At 39.1% G+C, this 27,406-nt stretch overlaps 1 protein-coding gene across 2 annotated transcripts in view; it reads left to right on the top strand.

Annotated features, from left to right (window-relative positions):
• Positions 1–27,406, top strand: part of dcc (DCC netrin 1 receptor) — an 803,111-nt gene that overhangs the window by 589,655 nt on the left and 186,050 nt on the right. For both annotated transcript variants that reach the window (XM_061876767.1, XM_061876768.1), the window contains exon 22: positions 14,250–14,315. In XM_061876767.1, coding sequence (XP_061732751.1) covers positions 14,250–14,315 — 66 coding nt within the window. The remainder of the gene's footprint in view (positions 1–14,249; positions 14,316–27,406) is intronic.

Genomic DNA, 27,406 nt, shown 5'->3' on the forward strand with positions numbered 1-27,406 from the left:
ATGCCCAAAATGTCCATCAAACACCCAGCCGAGTCCCACGGGGAGGGGGGATAAAAGTTGGAAAAGCCGGCAAACGTCCCAAAAATGTTCAAAATACCTACCCAGGTTGGAGTCCCACATGGAGTGCCACAAGTCTTAGGACTTGTGGCACTCGAACCCAGGTGTGATATTTGAACATTTTACCGACTTTTCTCACTTTTCTCCCCGCCTTCCCTTGGGACTTTGCTGGGTGCATTTTGGACATTGTGGGCATCCCGGCCGGCGGTGGGACTTGTGGGACTCGAACCTGGGTAGGTAATTCGAACATTTTTGGGACTTTTGCCAACTTTTATCTCTCTTTCCTGTGGGACCCGGCTGGGTGTGTTATGGACATCTTGGGCACCCCGGGACTTGCGCGGCCATACATAAGATTTTATGTTAGTGTTTTACTTGTTTTAAGGGTTTTGGTCTTTAATGATCTTAGTAAGATATCACGACGTGTTGCTGAGATTTTATGACCTATATTAAGTAAAGCATGCTTGAAACTATCCATCCATCCATTTTCTACAGCGTATTCCCTTTGGGGTAGCGGGGGGCGCTGGTGCCTATCTCAGCTACAATCGGGCGGAAGGCGGCGTACACACTGGACAAGTCGCCACCTTATCGCAGTGTTTGAAACTATTTTGGTCCAAATGTCCAAAACACACCCAGCAATGGTGCAGAGGAGGGTGGGGAAGAAGAGGGGAAAAGGCGGCCAAAATGGTCAAAAGTCCCAATTTTGTCCAAAATACCTCCCCGGGTTCTAGTCCCAAGAGTCCTGCCGCCGGCCGCACAAGTCTCGGGATGCAAAAAATAGTCCAAAACGCACCCAGGACAGTGCTACGGGAAGTGGGGGATACAAATTGGAAAAGTCAGCAAAAGTCCTCAAAAATGTTCAAAATACCTACCCAGGTTCGAGTCCCACGAGTCCCGCCGCCGGCTAGGCAAGTCCCGAGATGCCCAACATGTCCATCACACACCCAGCCGAGTCCCACGGGGAGGGGGGATAAAAGTTGGAAAAGTCGACAAAAGTCCGAAAAATGTTCAAAATACCTACCCAGGTTCGAGTCCCACATGGAGTGCCACAAGTCTTAGGACTTGGGGCTCGATCCCAAGAGTGATATTTGAACATTTTACCGATTGTTCTCACTTTTATCATCACTCCCCATGGGACTTGGCTGTGTGTGTTATGGACATTTTGGGCATCCCGGGACTTGCGCGGCCATACATAAGATTTTATGTTAGAGTGTTTTACTTGTTTTAATCCTTTTGGTCCTAAATGATCTCAGTAAGATATTACAGCTTGTAGCTGAGATTTTATGACCTATATTGAGTAAAACATGCTTGAAACTAGAATTTCAACTGTTGCAAAGCTGTGTCATCAACACCCACAAGTATAAAACTATTTTAAGGTAATCATTTCTTAAAAACATGAAAAAAAAATCATGACTTTGACACAAGTGTGTCTCATAATTAAAACAAATGACAGCCAAATGGAATTTGCTGTTTAATTTTCAATGAAACAATTGAAAATACGTACTCATATAGTAGTACACTTGTTATTAGTGAGAATATACTTATTTTTAGGTATTTTGTGGGTTCATTAAGGTTAGCTAATTTTACTTGTTTTGGAAAGTCTTGACAAGCCAGATTTTCTTGTTCTATTGGCAGATAATTTTGCTTATTTTGCTCATTTATTTCATTTTTTTTTCCTTATTTTTGAACACTGACTTTTTGTAGTGTACGGTCTAAGTTAGACTGCTCTGCCCTTGCTGACTTTATTTAAGTGCTTGTTCAAAGCCCTCGGTTGTTTTGGTATTGCTGAAGTTTTACCTGACAGAGTTATGCACAGTTAGCCGCCCAGTAATGCTGATTTACATATAGAATGTGGATACGAAAACATGTCCCACGGAGCAATTACCATAGCAACACAAATGCAACCCCACTGTGGCCTGTACTAGGTTTCAACGCTTTTAAAAGGTTAAAGCCAGCATAACTGCACTGCAAAAAATGAAATCTCAGTAAGATGAAATATCTCAAATAAAGGTGATAGTTGCTTATTTTCTGTCTGATAAGATAATTCTTCTCACTAAGCAGATTTTATGTTAGAGTGTTTTACTTGTTTTAAGGGTTTTGGTCCTAAATGATCTCAGTAAGATATTACAGCTTGTAGCTGAGATTTGATGACATATATTGAGGTAACATGCCTGAAACTACAATATCAACTTTTGGAAAGCTGTCATCAACACTCACAAGTATGAATGTCATGTCTTGTGATCATGTTTTTATTTAGTTATGTTCTGTTACTTCAAGACTCCATTAGTTCCTGTTTATTCACCCCCCTGTTTTGTCACCATGGCGACCCATTTGTTTCACCTGTCTCACGTGTGGACTTCACGCACCTGTTTCAATCATGTCATTATTTAAGCCTGGTTTTTCAGTTGGTCGTTCTAGCCTCATCACCCTGTTTATGACCACTGGGTTTCATTCCTGTTTCATGTCATAGTTCATGCTGCCCTGCTCATGTCACCGCAAGTAAGTTTTTGTTTATTAATGCCACAGTTAGTGTCTTTTGTTTCTATGCCCATAGGCCTGCCTTTGTGCTAGTTTTTGTCTTCTTAACCAAGTTTGTTCTCCGCCTTGTGTACGCCTCTTGTTTGCACTTTTTTATAGTAATAGATTAAATATGTGTTTACCTTCACGCCATGTCCCGTCACCTTCCTTTGCATTCCGGGAAAACAAACCACACCATAGCCCCCGTTAGGACGATAAAAAATATTTTTGAAAGTAATAATTTTTTACTTCAAGCTTGATAAAAAAAAATCATAACGCCGAACGCATATCATTATGTCAAGATAATGGCACTAGCATTTACTTAATTTAAGAATATTTTTCAACATATTGAGCAAAAAGGTCTCTTTTTTTTCTACCAAGAAAAGTGCACTTGTTATTAGTGAGAATGTACTTATTTTAAGGTATTTTTGGGTCCATTGAGGTTAGGTAATTTTACTTGTTTCGGAAAGTCTTGACAAGCAAAATGTTCTTGTTCTATTGGCAGATAATTTTGCTTAGTTCAAGTAAAATACCCCTCGTTTTTGTATATTTTTTCTTGTTTTTGAACACTGACTTTTTGCAGTGTGTCTGCTCCCGCATTATCAGAATCTGACAAATATATCTGAAAGGTCAACATAGCATACAAATGAGTACAGAAAAATAAAAAATCTATTGCATTTAGTTGCCAGATCCTGATGAAAATGAGTTGTTATTATACACAGTCGTTGTATCAGCCTCCTTCTTCCGTTGGTAATAATAAGTCACAGGAGGTGATATAAAGCCATAAGGAGAGAAGATTACAAATTTACAAATTTACAAATACTTCTGGTAAAACAAAGACGCAACAGACAAAAAAAATTTAAATACAGAAAGTTGGATCCTGTGAAATAAAGAATATTTTTTTCTTAAAGTAAGAGAACTAAAGGAAGCCGATGGAGAACATTTTGTCATCATTAAAGCAAGAGACAATAGAAGAGGGCTGACGTTACTCATGCCCCGCAGTTCTATTCATCACAGTGGTGCATGCCACCAATGATGACTCTTAAAGGGCTCCTATCTTACCTTTCCAATTTTTTTAGACGTGTATGTTTAAAATATTCTACTCTTGATGTTGAGGCACCAATCCTCGCCTTTTCTTGAAAATGTCATCCAGAGAGTGTTTTTTTTTTAGGTATAGGAATTGTGTATCTTAACCGGATTAAGTCAGCAGTGAAAATGTTGTTTACAGGGGAACTGAAGACCTACCTCGCAGTCACTGCTCATATGCTTTCGCAAATTCACGTGCAGATGTTTGCTGAACAAAGCAACAGTTTGACTCCACATTCTCCACTACAGTATTCAGCAGAAATTTTTCCAGTATCCGAATATTTTTTACTCTTTGACGATGACAATTAACACCCACCCACCTTTATGCAGCTCTGAGTGCGTGAGGACCCTAGCTGACCCGCGACCCCTCGACCAATCGCAACAGAGTAGGCGTGGCTTTGGAGGAATGTCAGTAGAGAGGAAAATAATGCACATTTACGCTGCACACAACTGTATATTTATTAAAATGACATTACTCTAGTGCAGGGGTAGGGAACCTATGGCTCTAGAGCCAGATGTGGCTCTTTTGATGACTGCATCTGGCTCTCTGATACATCTTAGCTGACATTGCTTGATACTATAAGTAATGAATAATTCCACTGGTCATCACAGTGTTAAAAATAGTGAAGTGAAGTGAATTATATTTATAAAGCGCTTTTCTCGCGTGACTCAAAGTTCTTTACATAGTGAAACCCAATATCTAACTTACATTTACACCAGTGTGGGTGGCACTGGGAGCAGGTGGGTAAAGTGTCTTGCCCAAGGACACAACGGCAGTGACTAGGATTGCTGAAAAGGGAATCAAACCTGGAAACCTCAAGTTGTTGGCACGGCCACTCTACCAATCGAGCTATGCCGCCCCCAACATTCTAAAACAATTCATAGAAATAGGCCTGAGAATTATACTTTAATGCGGTTATACATTCGCATTGCATTAATTTAGCGAAAGAAACAGCGGGAAAAAATGAACAAGGAACTAAAACTATTTATAAAAACATCACCGAACAATGGTTGGGTTAATATGTCTGTAGCAGGTCTCGTACCTGCGTCTTCGGGATCAGTGACTTCCGCACACTTCACTCAGTGGTTTTTACAACTTTTAATATTTACACAATAATCAATTAGGCTTTGCAGCCCCTCTTGCAATTCTCTTTTCGAATCCTTCTGGGTTCTGGCTTTTCAGCACGCTCCCTCAGTGTCGTCCGTCCTCCCGATCACGGTCTCCCGCGCTGCTAATAAAGGAACAGGTGATTAGATAACTCGTTCCAGCTGAGATTATCCACTCACCTGTCAGCTGCTTCATGACCGATTTCTACACACACCCCGTCCGCAGGGAACGCGCTGACCATGCCCCCTGCCACAATGTCACTATGACTGGAAATAATTATTATGACCGTTAAAGCATTGTTCTCTACTAATAAAAGTATCAATCAATCAATCAAAACCCTCCCAATCCCACCCACCTCAACCCCTGCCCCCATCTCCCGAATTTAGAGGTCTCAAAGTTGGCAAGTATGCATTAACAGAAGTCTAGGATTTAGAGTTAGGCTAATCCTACCCTAGAAATTAATTTCACAGTCCCCAGCCAGCATGAAGAGCAGCAGGGAAGCACTTGTGGACCATTATAGCTCATATGGGGTTGGAACATACATTTCTTTTCTGTGACTCACGCAGGTATCGAAACATTTTGATCGGATCGATCACATCCAGAGCCAAAAGTGAGGTTATCAAAAGAGTGTCTCACAACTTAAAAAAAAAAAACATGGCACATGTAACTTGGTCTCATATCACACATCTGCGGTCCCTTCCAAGGTTTTTCGTTGTCCCATTGGGTTGAGTTTTTTTTATTTCCCTGTGGGATCAGAGTCGTTGTGGTTTGTGGTGCAACTGGGATAGGTTGCAGCACCCGCCGCGACCTCAAAAGGGACAAACCATAGAAAATTGATGGATGGCTACATAAATACATTTTAATTGATTGACTGATGTTTGGCGAATTCAATACTTGCATAGGCACTGACTGAATTTCATTGGTATTGCTGTTACAGATTCACGTAAAATCAAACGGTGCCATATTTCGATACTAGTGCTGCATGTAACGTCACATCCGGCTCAAACATTTGGTGAAGAAATAATCACTGAAGCAGCACTCGAAGCGGACTGAGCCAAACTGCCTCTCAGTAATATTACAATTTTAAATGTCCGTGAAGCAAGTTTGCCTCATAGAAAACACTCCAATGTAAAATAAGGCTCCCCTTTTTCTAAATGTGATAGCTTCATGCTAACTTACATTGGATCAAGCATTGACATGCTACTGATTAGCATTAGTGATTTTAAATGGCGATCTCAACACCTCCAAATTTTGGAATGAAAACTACAACTAAAATGCACATTACAATCAAACAGCTTGTGTGTAATAAGTACATGACCTACTGTGTAAACACTTTATTGGGTGCAACAAGAGACGAGAGTGGCACATTGAGCTTCATGGCACACTACTTCCTGGCTAAGCAAGACCTAATATAGAGTATTGACAATTCAGTTTCAAAGTTGGCCCCAATATGGCGCCCTGTAGTTGGGGCTTTTGACCAATTAAAGAGATTATATAAAACAAAATATAACAACTAGAGATCACTTTTATCATAATCAGCTCATTTTAAATGTTACATTAAAATAGGAGATTACATATAAGTTGTGGTGTGTGATGATGCGGGCTGTGCGGAATGATGTAGGAAGAAAATGCATATTAAACACTTTTTCATATCAGAGAGATTGTTGTGATCCGATTCCCGGATCACATCTTTTGTCTATTTTTGAGTCCTTGTTTGTGTTTTGATTATTAATTTTAGACTCTTCCTGTTCTGAGATTTGCACTTCCTGTTTTATCTCGTTGCCATGGTTTCTCATTTGTTCCACCTGCTATGTTTTTCGACGCACACCTGACGTCAATTGTTTTACTTTAGTATTTAAGACTGTTTTGTACCTCAGTTCGGTCTTGGCTCATACTGTCACATTCAAAACGCATTGTGATGCGCGGAGATATCACCTCAGGATGCAGTGGGACCAGGCAGGCAGGATTGCAGGTATGAATCTGATTTATTATACAAAAATAAAAGAACACTTAAACAAACAGCAAAGTAAAGGCGTGCCGGAGCACACAAAAAGCTAAAGCTAATAGCTAGCACTAGAGGCCAAGTAAGTGTTACAGAAGCGCGTGTCAAGCGCCCAGAAGCTAAGGCGTAACTTAGCACAGAACCGACAAAGCAGAGAAAACCAAACGTGACAATTGCGCGTAGCAAACCATGAGCCAAGACCGAACTGAGGTAGAAAAACAGTCTTAAATACTAAAGTAAACAATTGCCGTTAGGTGTGCGTCGAAAAACATAGCAGGTGGAACAAATGAGAAACCATGGCAATGAGATAAAACAGGAAGTGCAAAACTCAAAACAGGAAGAGTCTAAAGTCAATAATCAACACACAAACAAGGACTCAAAAATAGACAAAAGATGTGATCCGGGAATCGGATCACAACAGAGATAGTTATATATCTCCTACATGGCAGAATGGAACACTATAAAAAAAAAAAAAGAAACGCCAACAGACCCAAAAACAAATATATTGAATTTGTTTTAATCAGCCCCTTAAGTCATCTGGCAGCTATACAATTATTAGATGTTATTGCTCAATAAACAATATGCTTAAATGTTTTTGTTCTGACAGTCATATGCTGACACACACAGACGGAATATTATCTCTATTGTCTGTCTGTGCAGCACAACCGCCTTCTTTCTCACAGCCATTTGTGCGTAACTGTGTCAGTTTGCACCAACATTCAAATGTGGTATATACACTACAAACACAAAACAGCAGTCGCAGAACAGTCTTAGTCTTAATAAATCACATGGCCCCAAATTATTTTATTGCATCTCCTTCTCCCAGTATTGCGGGAGTTCTGATAATCAGCATATATGCTGCATATTCATGAAGACAAACATGCAAAATTGATTGCGCTCCCTATTTTGCCCATTTTGCTCTTCTGCGCATGAACTTAGTAGATCAGTTTTGTGTGCCCTAACACGGTTGCACATGTTTTAATACACGCAAACCTATAGTGGATAAGACAGGGGTAGGGAACCTATGGCTCTCGAGCCAGATGTGGCTCTTTTGATGACCGCATCTGGCTCTCCGATTAATCTTAGCTGACGTTGCTTAACACGATAAGTAATGAATAATTGCGCTGGTAATCACAGTGTTAAAAATAACGTTCAAAATATAAAACATTCTCATGCATTTTAATCCATCCATCCGTTTCTACCGCACCTGTTCAAGAAGTCGCATTAATGGTCAAGAGTATTTTATTTATTATTGGTTAACTTCTGAATAACTATGTTATTAAAAATAATAAGAGATGCACGCATTTAGTTGTTAAGAGGCATAGAATTCTCTTGTGGGACGACACTGTAAAAGGGTACAGGTCCACGGATTTCTCCTCATTAAGCTAAATTGAATCCTGTCTCCGTTGAATTCCTTGCTTCTTGTCTGTTTAATACATGTCATCAGTGTTTGAACCTGACAGTTGTATTCAGTGTTAAAAATATTATATGGCTCTCACGGAAATATATTTTCAAATATTTGGCTTTCATGGCTCTTTCAGCCAAAAAGGTTCCCAATCCCTGGGATAAGGCCATAAATTTGTATTTTCCATTATAATGTGTACTATATTGGATTTAAAAAACAAGACATTATTATCGGGCTCTATTGCATATGCTTAACAATTTAGCCCCTACTTTGGATAGACTGCAGCATGTTTTATAAACACAAATATAAAGAACATTAAGTGGCCTTACATCATTCAATGAGTGGAAAACCCACCACAGCCATAAAGAAATCCCTCTAGGTGGAGATTAGTGTCGCAGTGGATATTTAGGGTCATTGCTCAATGTTGATGAGTTCTATTGACTCTCCATGGTCTCGTTTCCCAACACTTGTCTCATCTTGTGTCGGTGTAGATGCGTGAAATTCATTGATTTTCATAAACCTGATGCTCCCACCATTTCTGTATTTACAGTACATGGACAATATTAACCTATTGATGCACAAGACAATACTTACATGATGGGCTTTAGGCACACTGTCATCGTAAATGTAATTCATAAACCGATTTTACAAGTAACACATTTGAACTGCTTTCTAAGTTGAGCTTTTTATCTTGAAAGGTACTACCTAAAATGCTCCATGTTCATTAATTAAATTAACCATATGCAAGGCAGCAAAAATACAAACCCTGTTTCCATATGAGTTGGGAAATTGTGTTAGATGTAAATATAAACGGAATACAATGATTTGCAAATCCTTTTCAACCCATATTAAGTTGAATGCACTACAAAGACAAGATATTTGATGTTCAAATTCATAAACTTTTTTTTTTTTTTGCAAATAATAATTAACTTAGAATTTCATGGCTGCATCACGTGACAAATTGGTTGGGAAAGGGCATTTTCGCCACTGTGTTCCATCACATTTTCTTTTAACAACACTCAATAAACGTTTGGGAGCTGAGGAAAATATTTGTTGAAGCTTTGAAAGTGGAATTCTTTCTCATTCCTGTTTTATGTAGAGCTTCAGTCGTTCAACAGTCCAGGGTCTCCGCTGTCGTATTTTACGCTTCATAATGCGCCACACATTTTCGATTGGAGACATGTCTGGACTGCAGGCGGGCCAGGAAAGTACCCGCACTCTTTTTTTACGAAGCCACGCTGTTGTAACTCGTGCTGAATGTGGCTTGGCATTGTCTTGCTGAAATAAGCAGAGGCGTCCATGAAAAAGATGGCGCTTAAAAGTCAGCATATGTTGTCCTAAAACCTGTATGTACCTTTCAGCATTAAGGGTGCCTTCACAGATGTGTAAGTTACCCATGCCTTGGGCACAAATGCACCCCCATACCATCACAGATGCTGGCTTTTGAACTTTGCCTCGATAACAGTCTGGATGGTTCGTTTCCCCTTTGGTCCGGAGGACACAATGTCGAATATTTCTAAAAACAATTTGAAATGTGGACTTGTCAGACCACAAAACACCTTTCCACTCTGCATCAGTTCATCTTAGATGATCTCGGGCCCAGAGAAGCCGGCAGCGTTTCTGGATGTTTTTGGTAAATGTCTTTCGCTTTGCATAGTAGAGCTTTAACTTGATCTTACAGATGTAGCGACAAACTGTATTTACTGACAGTGGTTTTCTGAAGTGTTCCTGAGCACATGTGGTGATATCCTTTAGAGACTGATGTCGGTTTTTGATGCCGTCTGAAGGATCGAAGGTCACGGTCATTCAATGTTGGTTTCCGGCCATGCCACTTACGTGGAGTGATTTCTCCAGATTCTCTGAACCTTTTGATGATGCCATGGACCGTATATGTTGGAAATCCCTAAATGTCTTGCAATTGCACTTTGAGAAGCGTTGTTCTTAAACTGTTTGACTATTTGCTCACACAGTTGTGAACAAAGGGGTGTACCTCGCCCCATCCTTTCTTGTGAAAGACTGAGCATTTTTTGGGAAGCTGTTTTTATACCCAATCATGGCACCCACCTGTTCCCAATTAGCCAGTACACCTGTGGGATGTTCCAAATAAGTGTTTGATGAGCATTCCTCAACTTTATCAGTATTTATCACCACCTTTCCCAACTTCTTTGTCACGTGTTGCTGGCATCAAATTCTAAAGTTAATGATTATTTGCAAAAAAAAAATGTTTATCAGTTTGAACATCAAATATGTTGTTTTAGTAGCATATTCAACTGAATATGGGTTGAAAAGGATTTGCAAATCATTGTATTCCGTTTATATTTACGTCTAACACAATTTCCCAACTGTATGTTTAATTACTTAACCCCAGAACCGTGACTTGTTTTTCATTTTGTGTTTACTAGAAATGACCTCAATATGATACCATGATCGAGTAGGCACCGATATTTGCCTTTTTTAAATTGGTCTGTGACCGGCTGACGAGTTGACGAGCCCAGCTGATCTTTACCACAGCTGTGTCCCAGGGTTTACGTGACTAAAGCTTGTACTTACGTGAAATAATCCTTCAAAAGGGACGCAGGCACAGGGAGACAATTACATTTCCATATTCCTTGTTACACGTGAAGGAATTTCAATGAGGGTGCGTGTCTTGCCAGAACACTTGCTCGAAAACAATGCATGAGTCATCTATTCACAGTGAAAAGCCCCTTCGAAGATACCAGTCCTCACCACCGTGGTGGAAAATAAACTAGATTTCTTCCAAACATGTTTATCACTGGAGGAAAAATAATTACTCACACCCACACATCAAGCAGGATGGCCCCACCATGGACTGGACTCTCACATTATTAACCATATGCACCCGGCATCCATCGCACCAGTCACCCTGTGGTCCCTTCCAAGATTCATCATTGCTACCATTGGGTTGAGTTTTTCCTTGCCCTGATGTGGGATCTGAGCCGAGGTTGTCATTGTGGCTTGTGCAGCCCTTTGAGACATTTGTGATTAAGGGCTATATAAGTGAACTTTGATTGATTGATTGATAGATGAAACAAGAAGGTAACCTATGGTATAAAGCTTTGATTTGAAGTAGTGGGGATCGATCCAGATGTTGATACTATCAGTAAATAAACAATACTAAAGGGATTAGTATTGTATATTTCTTTTTCTTGCTCTTATTATTACAAAATTGTTTTTTGGGGTCATTTTGTTATTGCTTACAATCATAGTGTCTGGATGCAGGAAGGCTTTGCTGGCAAAACCCAAGTGATCTCAAATAGAGCCAATATTAATTGTTGCTTGTGTTTAGTTATTGTGCACTTTAGCACTTTAGTCACTGTATTTGGTTAAAAAATGGCATTCAGTACTACACAATCATTACTGTTTCTGATTTATTATATTACTAGCAATCCATGTAAATATTAGGGCTGTGAATCTTTGGGTGTCCCACGATTCGATTCAATATCGATTCTTGGGGTCATGATTCGATAATATATCGATTTTTTTCGATTAGATTCGATTCTCGATTCAAAAACGATATTTTTCCGATTTAAAGGGATTCTGTATTCATTCAATACATAGGATTTGAGCAGGATCTATCCCAGTTTGCTGACATGGAAGCAGAGTAGTAGATTTAAAAAAAAAAAAAGCTTTTATAATTGTAAAGGACAATGTTTTATCAACTGATTGCAATGATGTAAATTTGTTTTAACTATTAAACGAACCAAAAATATGACTAATTTTATCTTTGTGAAAATATTGGACACAGTGTGTTGTCAAGCTTATGAGATGCAATGCAAATGTAAGCCACTGTGACACTATTGTGCTTTTTTTTTATTTTTATAAATGTCTAATGATAATGTCAATGAGAGATTTTTAACCACTGCTATGCTGAAATTATAACTAATATTGATACTGTTGTTGATAATATTCATTTTTGTTTCACTACTTTTGGTTTGTTCTGTGTCGTGTTTGTGTCTCCTCTCAATTGCTCTGTTTATTGCAGTTCTGAGTGTTGCTGGCTCAGGTTTGGTTTTGGAATTGGATTGCATTGTTATGGTATTGCTGTGTAGTGGTTTGTTGGATTGATCGATTATTTCCCACACCCGTAGTAAATATGCTCGTTATAAAAAGTTATTACTGTGTTTAATTCAGATAATTGTTTTTAAACATTTTCCGTTCTATAATCTATAGTCGAAATATCTGATCAGGACTCTAAATCGGAGAAGATCTGAGGCCAAAGAAATCAGATTGGGATCACGGCCCAAAAATGTGTACCTGGACATCCATACTTTTTTTCACACTGCAAAAACTGAAATCTAAGTAAGATTAAATATATCTATCGATATTTGCTTATTTTCTGTCTAAGAAGATAATTCTTCTCACTTAGCAGATTTTATGTCAGTGTTTTACTTGTTTTGGTCCTAAATGATCTCAGTAAGATATTCCAGCTTGTTGCTGAGATTGTATGACCTATATTGAGTAAAACATGGTTGAAACTAGGATATCAAGTGTTGCAAAGCTGTGTCATCAACACAAGTATAAAACTACTTTTTTAAAGTAATCCTTTCTTACGTCAAGCATGGAAAAAAAAATCATGATGCCGAGCGCATATCATTATGTCAAGATAATGGCACTAGCATTTATTTATTTAAGAATATTTTTCAACATATTGAGCAAAAAGGTCTCTCTTTTCTTTCTACCAAGAAAAGTGCACTTGTTATTGGTGAGAATATACTTATTTTAAGGTATTTTTGGGTTCATTGAGGTTAGTCTTGACAAGCCGAATTTTTCAGGACAGTGACTTGGATTGATGTTGCTTCTTCGATGCAGAGAGGATTTAGAACGAGTCAGGCGTGGATGTGAGTACATGATTAATTTATCAATACACTAAATACAAAAAAAGGCTGAACAAAGGCCGCTCAAAAGGAGGTACAATACTCTAGGCTATGAAACACAAACAGGAAACAAAAACACTTGCTCAATGGCATGAATAACAATGAACTATAAACTAAAACAGCACCATGGCATGGCTTTATACAAACGAAACAAAATCTTACGTGGGGTGGTCAAAACAATAAGCAGCGTGGCAAGGCATGAAGGATGTCAAGGCAAGGTAGGTGCGTGGTGTTGAGGGTTTGAAACAAAGTCCGGTAGGTAAAGCATCAGTATTAGAGATGTGCGGTTTGCGGTCTCATCCGCGGATAAACCGCGGGTCGGGTGGGTGACATGACGAAAAAATAGATTTTAATTAGATTCCGGCGGGTGGCGGTTGAACCATTCGGAAATATTTGATGTACATGGTTCAGTTTTCGGTATCCTTTACCATTCAAAGATCAATTTAGGACCCGTGTCAAAAAGCGCAGAAGACATTAGTAGACGCAAACATTCTTAAGAATGACTGCCGGCAGTTACCCAATTAATAAGAATTAGAGCGTGCTATGAAGCCATTGGCTTTGTTACCTTCTACAGCATGTACGATATGCTTGTCAGTCCAGTGACATGTTGTGTGTGGCCTCCGCAGACACACGCACATGACTGCAAGGCATACTGGGTGACACAGAGTACACTAATGGTTGTGATATAAACAATTTTAACACTCTTAGTAATATACGCCACGCTGTGAAGCCACACCAAACAAGAATGACAAACACATTTCGGGACAACATCCTCACAGTAACACAACATAAACGCAACACAAAAAATACCCGGAATCCTTTGCATCCATGACAGTTCCTGACTATTTTATACACCCCGCTAGCAGCAAATGCGTAACTATGGAGACAAACAAAACCAGGAAGTGCAAAACGGGAAACGAGAGAGTCCAAAAACGAAACATAAACATGATCAAACATAAAACTGATTACCAGGCATGACAGAATTTTCTTGTTCTATTGGCAGATAATTTTGCCTAGTAAAAAAAAAAATACCCCTCATTTTTGAATTTTTTTTTTTCTTGTGTTTGAACACTGACTTTTTTCAGTGCAATAGAAGCAAAAAACAGAAGTGACCTGGTGAATGTTAATAACATCATGTTGATAATATTCGCTATTGTCCTCTCTTTTCTTTGGGTTTTCTAGGTCGAGGAGGAGATCACGCCTACTGGCCATCTGATAGCAATCTGATTGACAGGAGCAATATGAACGGTAAAACCAACCTTTTCCTTTTGTTTGATTGAGCTGAGATAGGCTCCAGCACCCAGGCGACTGGGGCGAGGGGTAGAAAATGGATGGATGGATGGAGTCTACTGTGATAGTAGCACTGAAATTCACATCTGATGTCTATGTGTATTGTTTATTTGTATCACAGACTACACAATGTACTGCCAGGCTCATGACTCCTTAACGTAATAACAGTTTCGATACACAATATACGAGTGAGTGATGAATATTTCTCTCGATGACTTTCTTGATGAGTTATTTTCCAATTAATTATCCAGTTTCCTTAATTTTTGGTGGACATTTAGTCAACTGTTCCACACCAATGTATGCATGTGTCGTTATGTTAATGTTGGTAATGTTTTTAACGACAAATAAACTTAATTCATAGCTTTGATATTAACCTTGATGATGATAGTGTTATCTCGCTATAGTTAGGCCCTCCAGCTTTTTTTGTGATTGTTTGCCCAAAATGCCTGATTTTTTTTCATCAGCTTTGGCCGCCATGTTGCAGCAAAAGATGCAATGTATTAAGGCTTATTTCATTCAATACCACTGCACCAGCTTGTTTTTAAATTAATTTGTTATCAATGTTTTAATCTTTAGATGCACACATAGATCACCCCGTTGTTGTTATTCTTCAACATTTTTAAAACAAAAAGTCGTAATATATTCCAATTTCAAGTATTCCTCTTAAAACATCTTTGTGACATGACGCCATTTGCATTTTTTTAACATTTTTCATTAATTTTAAGAAATTAGTAGAGATGTCCGATAATGGCTTTTTTGCCGATATCCAATATTCTGATGTTTTCCAACTCTTAATTACCGATACCTGTAACGATCTGTCACTTACTTTCTGATAGTTTTTCGTGTTTTGTACTTTATTTCCTGTTCAGTGCTCTTATTTTGTTATACTTCCTGTTTACTCCGCTGAGCACTGTTTTTGTCACACTCGCCGTTGATTGGCAGCGGTCCTCAGCTGCTGTCAATCAACATAGGTCTATTTATGTTTCACTCGAGCACTCCTCAGTGCTCGAAGTTAAAACTATGTTGGGAACATCTCCATGCAAGACTGCTTTCTGTTTATATATTTTACTTTGATGAAATTAAAAGCATCTTACCTGCTTTCTGCTCTCCTGGATTCTTGCATACTTGAGGTCACACAACTGCAGCCATGCGAAGTCCTAACAGATACCGATATCAATCAATACCGATAGTCGTGAAATTAACACATTATTTTGCCTGATTTTGTTGTGATGCCCCGCTGGATGCATTAAACAATGTAACAAAGTTTTCCAAAATAAATCAACTCAAGTTGATGACACATTAAATATGACACTGCCATATTTAATATTGAAGTCACAAAGTGAATTATTTTTTTTTACATGCCTCAAAATAGCAGCTTGGAATTTCGTACATGCTTTCCCTGAGAGAGCATGAGGAGGTTGAGGTGGGCAGGGTTTTGGGGGTGTATATTGTAGTGTCCCGGAAGAGTTAGTGCTGCAAGGGGTTCTGGATATTTGTTCTGTTGTGTATGTGTTGTGTTAATGTGTTTGTCATTCTTGTTTGGTGTTGGTTCACAGTGTGGCACATACAAACCCCGTTTCCATATGAGTTGGGAAATTGTGTTCGATGTAAATATAAGCGAAATACAATGATTTGCAAATCATTTTCAACCCATATTCAGTTGAATATGCTACAAAGACTACATATCTGATGTTCAAACTGATAAAAAAATTTTTTTTTATAAACAATCATTAACTTTAGAATTTGATGCCAGCAACACGTGACAAAGACGTTGGGAAAGATGGCAATAAATACTGATAAAGTTGAGAAATGCTCATCAAACACTTATTTGGAACATACCACAGGTGTGCAGGCTAATGGGGAACAGGTTGGTGCCATGATTGGGTATAAAAACAGCTTACCAAAAAATGCTCAGTCTTTCACAAGAAAGGATGGGGCGAGGTACACCCCTTTGTCCACAACTGCGTGAGCAAATAGTCAAACAGTTTAAGAACAACGTTTCTCAAAGTGCAATTGCAAGAAATTTAGGAATTTCAACATCTACGGTCCATAATATCATCAAAAGGTTCAAAGAATATGGAGAAATCACTCCACGTAAGCGGCATGGCCGGAAACCAACATTAAATGACCGTGATCTTCTGTATTAAAAACTGACACCAATATCTAAAGGATATCACCACATGGGCTCAGGAACATTTCAGAAAACCACTGTCACTAAATACAGTTTGTCACTACATCTGTAAGTGCAAGCTAAAGCTCTACTATGCAAAGCGAAAGCCATTTATCAACAACATCCAGAAATGCCGCCGGCTTCTGTGGGCCCGAGATCATCTAAAATGGACTAATGCAAAGTGGAAAAGTGTTCTGTGGTCTGATGAGTCCACATTTCAAATTTTTTTTAGGAAATATTTGACACCGTGTCATCCGGACCAAAGGGGAAGCGAATCATCCAGACTGTTATCGACGCAAAGTTCAAAAGCCAGCATCTGTGATGGTATGGGGGGGCATTAGTGCCCAAGGCAATGCTGAAAGGTACATACAGGTTTCAGAACAACATATGTTGCTATATAAGCGCCGTCTTTTTCATGGACGCCCCTGCTTATTTCAGCAAGACAATGCCAAGCAACACTCAGCACGTGTTACAACAGCGTGGCTTCGTAAAAAAAAGAGTGCGGGTACTTTCCTGGCCCGCCTGCAGTCCAGACCTGTCTCCCATCAAAAATGTGTGGCGCATTATGAAGCGTTAAATACGAAGGCGGAGACCCTGGACTGTTGAAAGACTGAAACTCTACATAAAACAAGAATGGGAAAGAATTCCACTTTCAAAGCTTCAACAATTAGTTTCCTCAGTTCCCAAACGTTTATTGAGTGTTGTTAAAAGAAAAGGTGATGTAACACAGTGGTGAACATGCCCTTTCCCAACTACTTTGGCACGTGTTGCAGCCATGAAATTCTAAGTTAATTATTGCTTGCAAAAAAAAAAAAAAGTTTATGAGTTTGAACATCAAATATCTTGTCTTTGTAGTGCATTCAATTGAATATGGGTTTAAAAGGATTTGCAAATCATTGTATTCTGTTTATATTTACATCTAACACAATTTCCCAACTCATATGGAAATAGGGTATGTATTTGTAACAGTGTTAAAGTAGTTTATACGGCCACCCTCAGTGTGACCTGTATGGCTGTCGACCAAGTATGCTTGCATTCACTTGCGTCTGCGAAAAGCTGTAGATATTATGTAACTGGGCCGGCACGCTAAGGCAGTGCCTTTAAAGATAATTGGCGCTCTGTATTTCACCCTACGTCCGTCTACACAGAGGTGTTTTAAAAAAAAATAGAATTTTTTTTTTTTTGAAACCGATATGGATAATTTTGAAACCGATGGCGGTTTTAAAGCATTTATCGGCCAATAATATCCGCATTTCGATATTATCGGACATCTCTAGAAATTTCAGTTATTGTATCACAATCCCACAATTCCACAAGTGGGGTCAAAAATGACCCAATGCAGTTCCTATGGAATCTTCTCTGAACCTTTAAATTATTAGCAAATCTTACACATCTGATGTCATCTCTCAAATCTGATGAAACTTGCCATCAAACTGGAAGGGGAGTCACATGACTAGTTGTGTTTGGTGGCCATGTTGGCAGGGAAGTCAAGTGAAATGTGTTTGAGGGCCTTGTTGGCAGAGGAGTCACATGACTTGTTGTTTGGTGGCCGTGTTGGCAGGAGAGTCACCTGACTAGTTGTGTTTGGTGGCCATTTTGGCAAGAGAGTCACGTGACTAGTTGTATTTGGTTGCAATATTGTCAGAGAAGTCAAGTGAACAAGTCAACACATCATTTTGTGTTTGGGGGCCATGTTGGCAGGGGAGTCACCTGACTAATTCTGTTTGATGGCAATGTTGAACACTCCTGCCAGTTCAATGATGGTTTGGTCTTGAGTGAGAGTACAAACCCCGTTTCCATATGAGTTGGGAAATTGTGTTAGATGTATACATAAACGGAATACAATGATTTGCAAATCGTTTTCAACCGACATTCAGTTCAATATGTTACAAAAACAACATATTTGATGTTCAAACTGATAAAACTTTTTTATTTTTTTTCAAATAATCATTAACTTTAGAATTTGATGCCAGCAACATGTGATAAACAAGTTGGGAAAGGGGGCAATAAATACTGATAAAGTTGAGGAATGCTCATCAAACACTTATATAGAACATCCCACAGGTGTGCAGGCTAATTGGGAACAGTTGGGTGCCATGATTGGGTATAAAAGCAGCTTCCATGAAATGCTAGGTAATTCACAAACAAGGATGGGTTGAAGGTCACCACTTTGTAAGCAAATTGTCAAACAGTTTTAGAACAACATTTCTCAACGAGCTATTGCAAGGAATTTAGGGATTTTACCATCTAAGGTCCGTAAAATCATCAAAAAGTTCAGAGAATCTGGAGAAATCACTGCACGTAAGCGCTGATTTTACGGACTTTTGATCCCTCAGGCGGTACTGCATCAAAAACCGACATCAGTGTGTAAAGGATATCACCACACGGGCTCAGGAACACTTCAGAAAACCACTGTCAGTAACTACAGTTGGTCGCTACATCTGTAAATGCAAGTTAATACTCTACTATTCAAAGCCAAACCCGTTTATCAACAACACCAATTAGCGCCACTGGCTTCAAATTCTAACGTTAATGATTATTTGCAACAACAAAAAAATGTTTATCAGTTTGAACATCAAATATGTTGTCTTTGTAGCATATTCAACTGAATATGGCTTGAAAATGATTTGCAAATCTTTGATTGATTGATTGATACTTTTATTAGTAGATTGCACAGTTCAGTACATATTCCGTACAGTTGACCACTAAATGGTAACACCCGAATAAGTTTTTCAACTTGTTTAAGTCGGGGTCCACGTTAATCAATTCATGGTAATCATTGTATTCCGTTTATATTTGCATTTAACACAATATCCCAACTCATATGGAAACTGAGTTTGTAGATGGTTAGGGGTTAACGCCTCGAACAGCTGTCAACAATTGCTTCAGCATCACAGAACACAGTTAACAAAGCTTCTTCATCCAGGCTGTCAGTCTTTCACAATGGAGTCAAGCACTTTACAAACTGACCTGACCTTTCTTTGCCACACACCTTCATGCGGCTGAAGTGTTGAAAACCCATTTCACATTTTTTTGCAACACCATGCCGTTTGTATTTTTGATTCAACTTCTAAATGGCTTCCTTTATTTCACGCTCTCTGTACACAAAATTCAAGCCATTGTCTGAGCCTATTTCCAGTACCTGATAAGGCCCCACATAACATGTCTTGAGACCATTAATGAAGGAATCTGTATCCAACAGCGACAAAACTTGGAGAAGTATGGCCACACAAGTAAAAATGAGCCCATACCACATTACCTCAGTTCATGACCTCACATGTTACAAAACAGTCCAAACCAACCTGCCTGAAAGGATGTTTGTCTGGAGTAATTATGTTCCGAAAAAACACGTTTCTCAGTACAAACATTAAATATCTTGTGTTTGCAGTGCATTGAATTGAATATAAGTTGAAAAGGATTTGCAAGTCATTGTATTCTGTTTTCATTTATGAATTACACAACGTGCCAACTTGACTGGTTTAGGGGCTTGCACACTGATGATACTTAATCCGTTCTGTGATGCAGCTCTCAAAGGGTAACTGCACTTTATTTGGTATTTTGCCTATCGTTCAGAATAATCTTGAAAGACATGACAAAGGATGGATCTTTTTAAAGCATTCTAAATATTAAAGGCCTACTGAAACCCACTACTACTGACCACGCAGTCTGAAAGTTTATGTATCAATAATGAAATCTTCACATTGCAACACATGCCAATACGGGTACATCACTGAAAAAAGGTTGAGAACCACTGCCCTATAGTGATATTTTTTTGAGGTGTATCTTCAGTTTCTTTTTAATATTATTTTCAGAATGTGAGTGGCGCGTTGCATTAGAAATACTTTTAAACATATCGGTTTTAAGCAGACTTTAATCAACATGTTCACCTAAAAGACATTTTGATTATATTATACTTCACCAAAGGTATTTTAATATTTCTCAATATTCTGATTTGTTGAATTTACTAACTTTATTTTAATTAAACCTAACAGTACATAAAAGTTAGACGGATAAATAGGGAATGATCCTGTAAATGTAAATATTTTTCATGGTGGTGCATGTTGGCTGCAGGCGGGACACCAGGATGCAAAGACAGAAAAGCGCAGGTAAAAGAGTTTAATTCTTTACTTAAAGAGCAAACAACTGCAGAAACAAAAGGTCTGTGCGGCAGCAAAGGAACTTATGAAAATGCAATAATTCAGCGCTGATAAGGAGCGAAAGGTGAACCTACATAGTCTTAATTAGAAATGGAAAACAGTTGCGCTGGCAGGCAACTAAACAAAGTGATGGTCCAGCAAAACAATGAGTTCAACAGGAAGTATAATTACACAACCCAAAACCACTGAAGATGGCACATTTTGTAATTTGTAAAAAAAAAAGAACAAATCCTTTTCAACTTGTATTCAATTGAATAGACTGCAAAGACAAGATACCTAATGTTCGAACTGAGATTTTATTTTTGTAGATAATCATTAGCTTAGAATTTAATGGCAGCAACACATTGCAAAAAATTTGGCACAGGGTAATTTTTTACCACTGTGTTACGTGGCCTTTCCTTTTTTGGGGGGAACTAAGGAGACCAATTTTTTAAGCTTTTCAAGTGAAATTAATTCCTATTCTTGCTTTATACACTGCTTAAGTTGTTCAACAGTCCGGGGTCTCTGTTGTGGTATTTTAGGCTTCATAATGTGCCACACATTTTCAACGGGAGACAGGTCTGGACTACAGACAGGCCAGTCTACTGCTCACGCTCTTTTACTATGAAACCACACTGTTGTAGGACGTGGCTTGGCATTGTCTTGCTGAAATAAGCAGGGGCGTTCATGATAACGCTGCTTGGATGGCAACATATGTTGCTCCAAAACCTGTATGTACCTTTTCAGCATTAATGGTGCCTTCACAGATGTGTAAGTTACCTATGCCTTGGGCACTAATACACCCCCATACAATCACAGATGCTGGCTTTTGAACTCTGCGTCTAAAACAATCTCGATGGTTCTTTTCCTCTTTGTTCTGGAAGACACAGCGTCCACAGTTTCCAAAATCAATTTGAAATGTGGACTCGTCAGACCACAGAACACTTTTCCATCAGTGAATCTTAAATGAAGCCGGCAGCGTTTCTGGGTGTTGTTGATAAATTACTTTCGCTCTGCATAGTAGAGTTTTAACTTGCACTTACAGACGTAGCGACAAACTGTAGTTACTGAAAGTGGTTTTCTGAAGTGTTCCTGAGCCCATGTGGTGATATCCTTTCCACACTGGTGTCACTTTTTGATGCAGTACCACCTGAGGGTTCAAAGGTCCGCTATATCATCACTTACATGCAGTGATTTCTCCAGAGTATTTGAACCCTTTGATGATATTACGGACCATAGATGGTGAAACCCCTTAATTCCTTGCAATAGTGAGTTGAGAAAATGTTTTTCTTAATCTGTTGGACAATTTTCTCACGCATTTGTTCACAAAGTGGTGACCCTCGCCCCATTGTTGTTTGTGATTGACTGAGCGTTTCATGAACGCTGCTTTTATACCCAATCATGGCACCTACCTGTTCTCTACTAGCCTGTGTGGGATGTTCCAAATAAGCGTTTGATGAGCATTCCTCAACTTACCTAGTCTTTTTTGCCACCTGTGCCAGCTTTTTTTAAACATTTTGCAGGCATCAAATTCCAAATGAGCTGATATTTGCAAAAAATAACAAAGTCTTGTTCGAACATTAGGTATATTTTCTTTGTAGTCTATTCAATTGAATATGGGTTGAAAAGCATTAGCAAATCATTATATTCTGTTATTATTTATGAAGTCCCAACTTCACTGGTTTTGGATTTTGTACTCATGAGAAGTCGATACCAAAAAACAAGAAGCAGTAGTAAGAACTGAACATGGTGACACCGAATGGTTCCCAAAGGCAGAGGTGCAAGACAAGAATGTATACTATCAGCCCTTCTCTTTAACCTATGTGCAGAAGATATAATTAAGAAAGTTCTGGATGAGTGTATGGCAATCCAAGTCAAAATAGGTGGTTTGAATATCAATGATCTAAGATTCACAGATGACACCGCCGTACTGGCTGAATCCTGCAGTGATGTAGAAATGTTATTAGGTCAAGTCAAGAATGAGAGTCCTAAGGTGGGCCTATACTTAAATGTGAAAAAAAAAAAAAAACATGATAACGACAACAGAAAAAAATCAGAGAGTTCATGTTTGATCGGGGGACGGCGTGGTGCTGTGGTGGAGTGGCCGTGCGCAACCCAAGGGTCCCTGGTTCAATCCCCACCTAGTACCAACCTCGTCACGTCTGTTGTGTCCTGAGCAAGACACTTCACTCTTGCTCCTAATGGGTGCTGGTTGGCGCCTTGCATGGCAGCTCCCTCCATCAGTGTGTGACTGTGTGTGTGAATGGGTAAATGTGGAAGTAGTGTCAAAGCGCTTTAAGTACCTTGAAGGTAGAAAAGTGCTATACAAGTACAACCCATTTATCATTTATTTATCAAGAAAACATAGACGTAGTGCAGTTGTTCTGCTTCCTAGGCAGTGAAATATATGAGAACGGTGAGTGTTCAAAGGAAGTCAAAAGAAGATTAACAATGGCCAGGTCATCACTGATTAAACTGAATAATATGCTCAAGAGCAATCACATTTTTTAAGCACCAAGATCAAAATGACAGAGACTTTAATATCCCTAAAAGCAACTTATGGATGTGAAAAAACAAGTATCACGAAAAATACTTGCCTTTGAGTTATGGTGTTGGCGACGAATCTTTACAACTGGACAAAACAAATCTCAAATAAATAAGTGCTAGAGAAGATTAAACCAAGTATTGAATTATTAAATTATTAAACAGGATCATTAAACAACAGGTAGGTTACTTTGGCCATATCATGAGTAGAAACAACACCTTAGGTAAAGACGTCATGCTCGAAAAATGTGAAGGAAACGTCGAAAAGGAAGACAAAGGTAAAGGTGGATGGAAGGAATTACAAAAACAACAGAAATGACATTAGCTGAGCTAAGAGATAGAGTGGTGGAAAGAGCAGAGTGGATAAAGCTGGTGCATGATGTCATCCAACGACGAAATCGACTAGATGGAACCTAAGAAGAAGAAGAAATATAACTTCAAAATCGACCCTTTAAAACTGGTGTAATGTGCTCCCTTCCTCGGGTCGTCGTCAGCACGCATGTAGCTGAGTTCTGTAATAATGGTAGACTTGATATTATTTTTGGGAAGGTCAGAGTGCAAAGAATTACAATAGTCTAAACGACTGAAAATAAAAGCACCTCCGTGTTGGTTTGAAAGAGAAACAGGTGGACTCTGGCTATGTTTTTAAGATGATAAAAAAACGTTTTCGTAATATTTTTAATACATGGGATAAAAGTCAGCTCGCAGTCCAAAATCACGCCCAGAATTTTTAAGGAGTTTAGGAACATGCTTCCATACTTACATACAAGATTTGTCTGTAAGTTAAAACAGTACCAGAGAGGCCCACCAGGTGTATAAGTCTATTTAATAAAATGTGATGATCTACTGGGGCAAAAACAGTGCTTAGATCCAGCAGAACCAACACTGTGAGCTTTTTGTTTTCTAGATTCCATCCATCCATCCATTTTCTACCGCTTGTCCCTTTTGGGATCGCGGGGCGTTTTGGAACCTATCTCAGCTGCATTCGGTCAGAAGGCGGTGTACACCCTGGACAAGTCGCCACCTCATCTCAGGGCCAACACAGATAGACAGACAAAATTCACACTCACATTCACAAACTAGGGCCAATTTAGTGTTGCCAATCAACCTAATCCCAAGGGGCATGTCTTTGAAGGTGGGAGGAAGCCGGAGTACCCGGAGGGAACCCACGCAGTCACAAGGAGAACATGCAAACTCCACACAGAAAGATCCAGAGCCCGGGATTAAACTCAGGACTACTCAGGACCTTTGTATTTTGAGGCACATGAACTAACCACTGTTTCACCGTGATGCTCTATCTAGATTCCACCTGATGTCATTTAAAATCTTTTAAAAGTGCTGTATCTTTACTGTGGTTCATCTTAATGGGGAACATTATCACAATTTCAAAAGGGTTAAAAACAATAAAAATCAGTTCCCAGTGGCTTGTTGTATTTTTTGAAGTTTTTTTCAAAATTTTACCGGTCTCGGAATATCCCTAAATAAAGCTTTAAAGTGCCTTATTTTCGGCTCTCTGCGAAGACACTGGCCATTTCCCTGTGACGTCACGCAGTGCTGCCAATGTAAACAAACAATGGGAATACCACAGCAAGATATAGTGACATTAGCTCGGATTCAAACTCGGATTTCAGCAACTTAAGCGATTCAACAGATTCCGCATGTATTGAAACAGATGGTTGGAGTATGAAAATATTGAAGAAGAAACTGAAGCTATTGAGCGAATAGCTATTGACGCTATTCATAGCCACAACATGGCCGAATAGCTGCGTTAGCATCGCCTTTCGCATCTTTTGACACTGGAGCAACTTAAATCCGTCGATTGGTAAGTGTTTTTTTTTTCGCATTAAATGTGGGTGGAAGGAAACGTAATATATTTGCAAATTCATATACAGGTTATCCATACATCTCTGTGCCATGTCTGCTTTAGCACCGCCGGTAAATAGCATGTTAGCATCGATTAGCATAGCATGTTAGCATCGATTAGCTGGCAGTCAACATCAACAAAACTCATCTTTGTGAATTCGTTGACTATCGTTGCAAATGCATCTGTAGGTTATCCATACATCTCTGTGCCATGTCTGCCTTAGCATCGCCGGTAAAATGTGGATAAACTCCAGCACATTCAATGGTGGTCTGGCGGCAGACACTTTCGCATCTTCGGGCCAGTGGTGCAACTTGAATCCGTCCCTGATCGTGTTGTTACACCCTCCGACAACACACCGACGAGGCATGATGTCTCCAAGGTTCCAAAAAATAGTCAAAAAAACGGAAAATAACAGAGCTGAGACCCGGTGTTTGTAATGTGTTGAAAATGAAAATGGCGGGTGTGTTACCTCGGCGACGTCACATTCTGACGTCATCGCTTCCAGCATGATTAACAGAAAAGCGTTTAATTCGCCAAAATCCACCCATTTAGAGTTCGGAAATCGGTTAAAAAAAATAGACGGTCTTTTTTCTGCACCATCAAGGTATATATTGATGCTTGCATAGGTTTGGTGATAATGTTCCCCTTTAAAACCAGACTGATGTCTTTCTAAAATGTTATTTGTATTTAAAAAGTTGTGGACTTGGTTGAAAACAAGTTGTTCTATATTTTTACTAAAGAACTGTACATTGAATACAGGTCGGTAGTTATTAAAAATGTTTGGGTCCAAACTGCTCTTCTTGAAAGGGGGCCTCACTTCCGTCGCTTTAAAAGCGTCAGGGTAGACCCCTGTCTGAAAAAAGCAGTTCATAATAGTTAAACGCTCTTCCTCAAAGAACCCATAAAATGATTTAAAGGGGAACATTATCACAATTTTATAAGGGTTAAAACCAATACAAATCAGTTCCCAGTGGCTTATTTTATTTTTTGAAGTTTTTATTTTTTTTTTACCCATCATGCAATATCCCGAAAAAAGTCTTTAAAGTGCCTGATTTTCGCTCTCTGTAAATCCCCCGTCCATTTTCCTGTGATGTCACATAGTGACGCCAATACAAACAAACATGGCGGATAGCACAGCAAGATATGGCGACATTAGCTCGGATTCAGACTCGGATTACAGCGGTTTAAGCGATTCAACAGATTACGCATGTTTTGAAACGGATGGTTGGAGTGTGGAGGCAGATAGCAAAAACGAAATTGAAGAATAAACTGAAGCTATTGAGCGAATGGCTATTGAAGCTATTCGGCGATCGCCTTCTAACCAGCGATTGCATCTTTTGACCACTAGAGCAACTAAAATCTGTGGATTGGTAAGTGTTTGTTTGGAGAAAAAGGCTGGATGCAAATATAGCTACAAATGTACATACAGCTAGCCTAAATAGCATGTTAGCATCGATTAGGTGGCAGTCATGCCGCGACCAAATATGTCTGATTAGCACATAAGTCAATAACATCAACAAAACTCACCTTTGTGATTTTGTTGACTTTATCGTTGGAAATGCATCTGCTTTGAGTGTCGCAGGATATCCACACATCTCTGTGCCATGTCTGTGGTAGCATCGCCGGTAAAATGTGCAGACCAATTGAAGGACTTTTGCATCTTTTGACACTGGTGCAACTTAAATCCGTCGATTGGTATGTGTTTGTTTGCTATTAAATTGGGGTGGAAGGAAAGGCTGAATGCAAATAAAGCTACACATGAGGCATAACGATGCAATATGTACATACAGCTAGCCTAAATAGCATGTTAGCATCGATTAGCATGCTGTGCTAATCGATTCACACTCCACGTAAATCATTTTGAATCCGTCCCTGATCGTTTTGTTACACCCACGAGGCATGATGTCTCCAAGGTACGGAAAACAGTCGAAAAAACGGAAAATAACAGAGCTAATTTGACTTGTGTGTGTAATGTGTTTGAGAAAATGGCGGCTTGCTTCCCTTTGTGACGTCACAGGTGAAAGGTCATCGCTCCGACAGCGAACAACTGAAAGGCCTTTAGATCGCCAAATTCACCCTTTTAGAGTTCGGAAATCGATTAAAAAAACATATGTTCTTTTTTCTGCAACATCAAGGTATATATTGACGCTTACATAGGTCTGGTGATAATGTTCCCCTTTAAAAAGTGATATCGGAATGGATCTAAAAGGCAGGTTGTTGGGTTTACTTGGGAGAAAACTCAACGAAGTGTCCTTGCATCAACCAAAACAAAACTGTCCACTGTGTCATCAGGCTTTTTTGAAATGTGTATTTGTCAAACTACAAAAAGTTGAGA

Source organism: Nerophis ophidion, linkage group LG17, assembly GCF_033978795.1.
Source record: "Nerophis ophidion isolate RoL-2023_Sa linkage group LG17, RoL_Noph_v1.0, whole genome shotgun sequence".
NCBI lineage: Eukaryota > Metazoa > Chordata > Actinopteri > Syngnathiformes > Syngnathidae > Nerophis > Nerophis ophidion.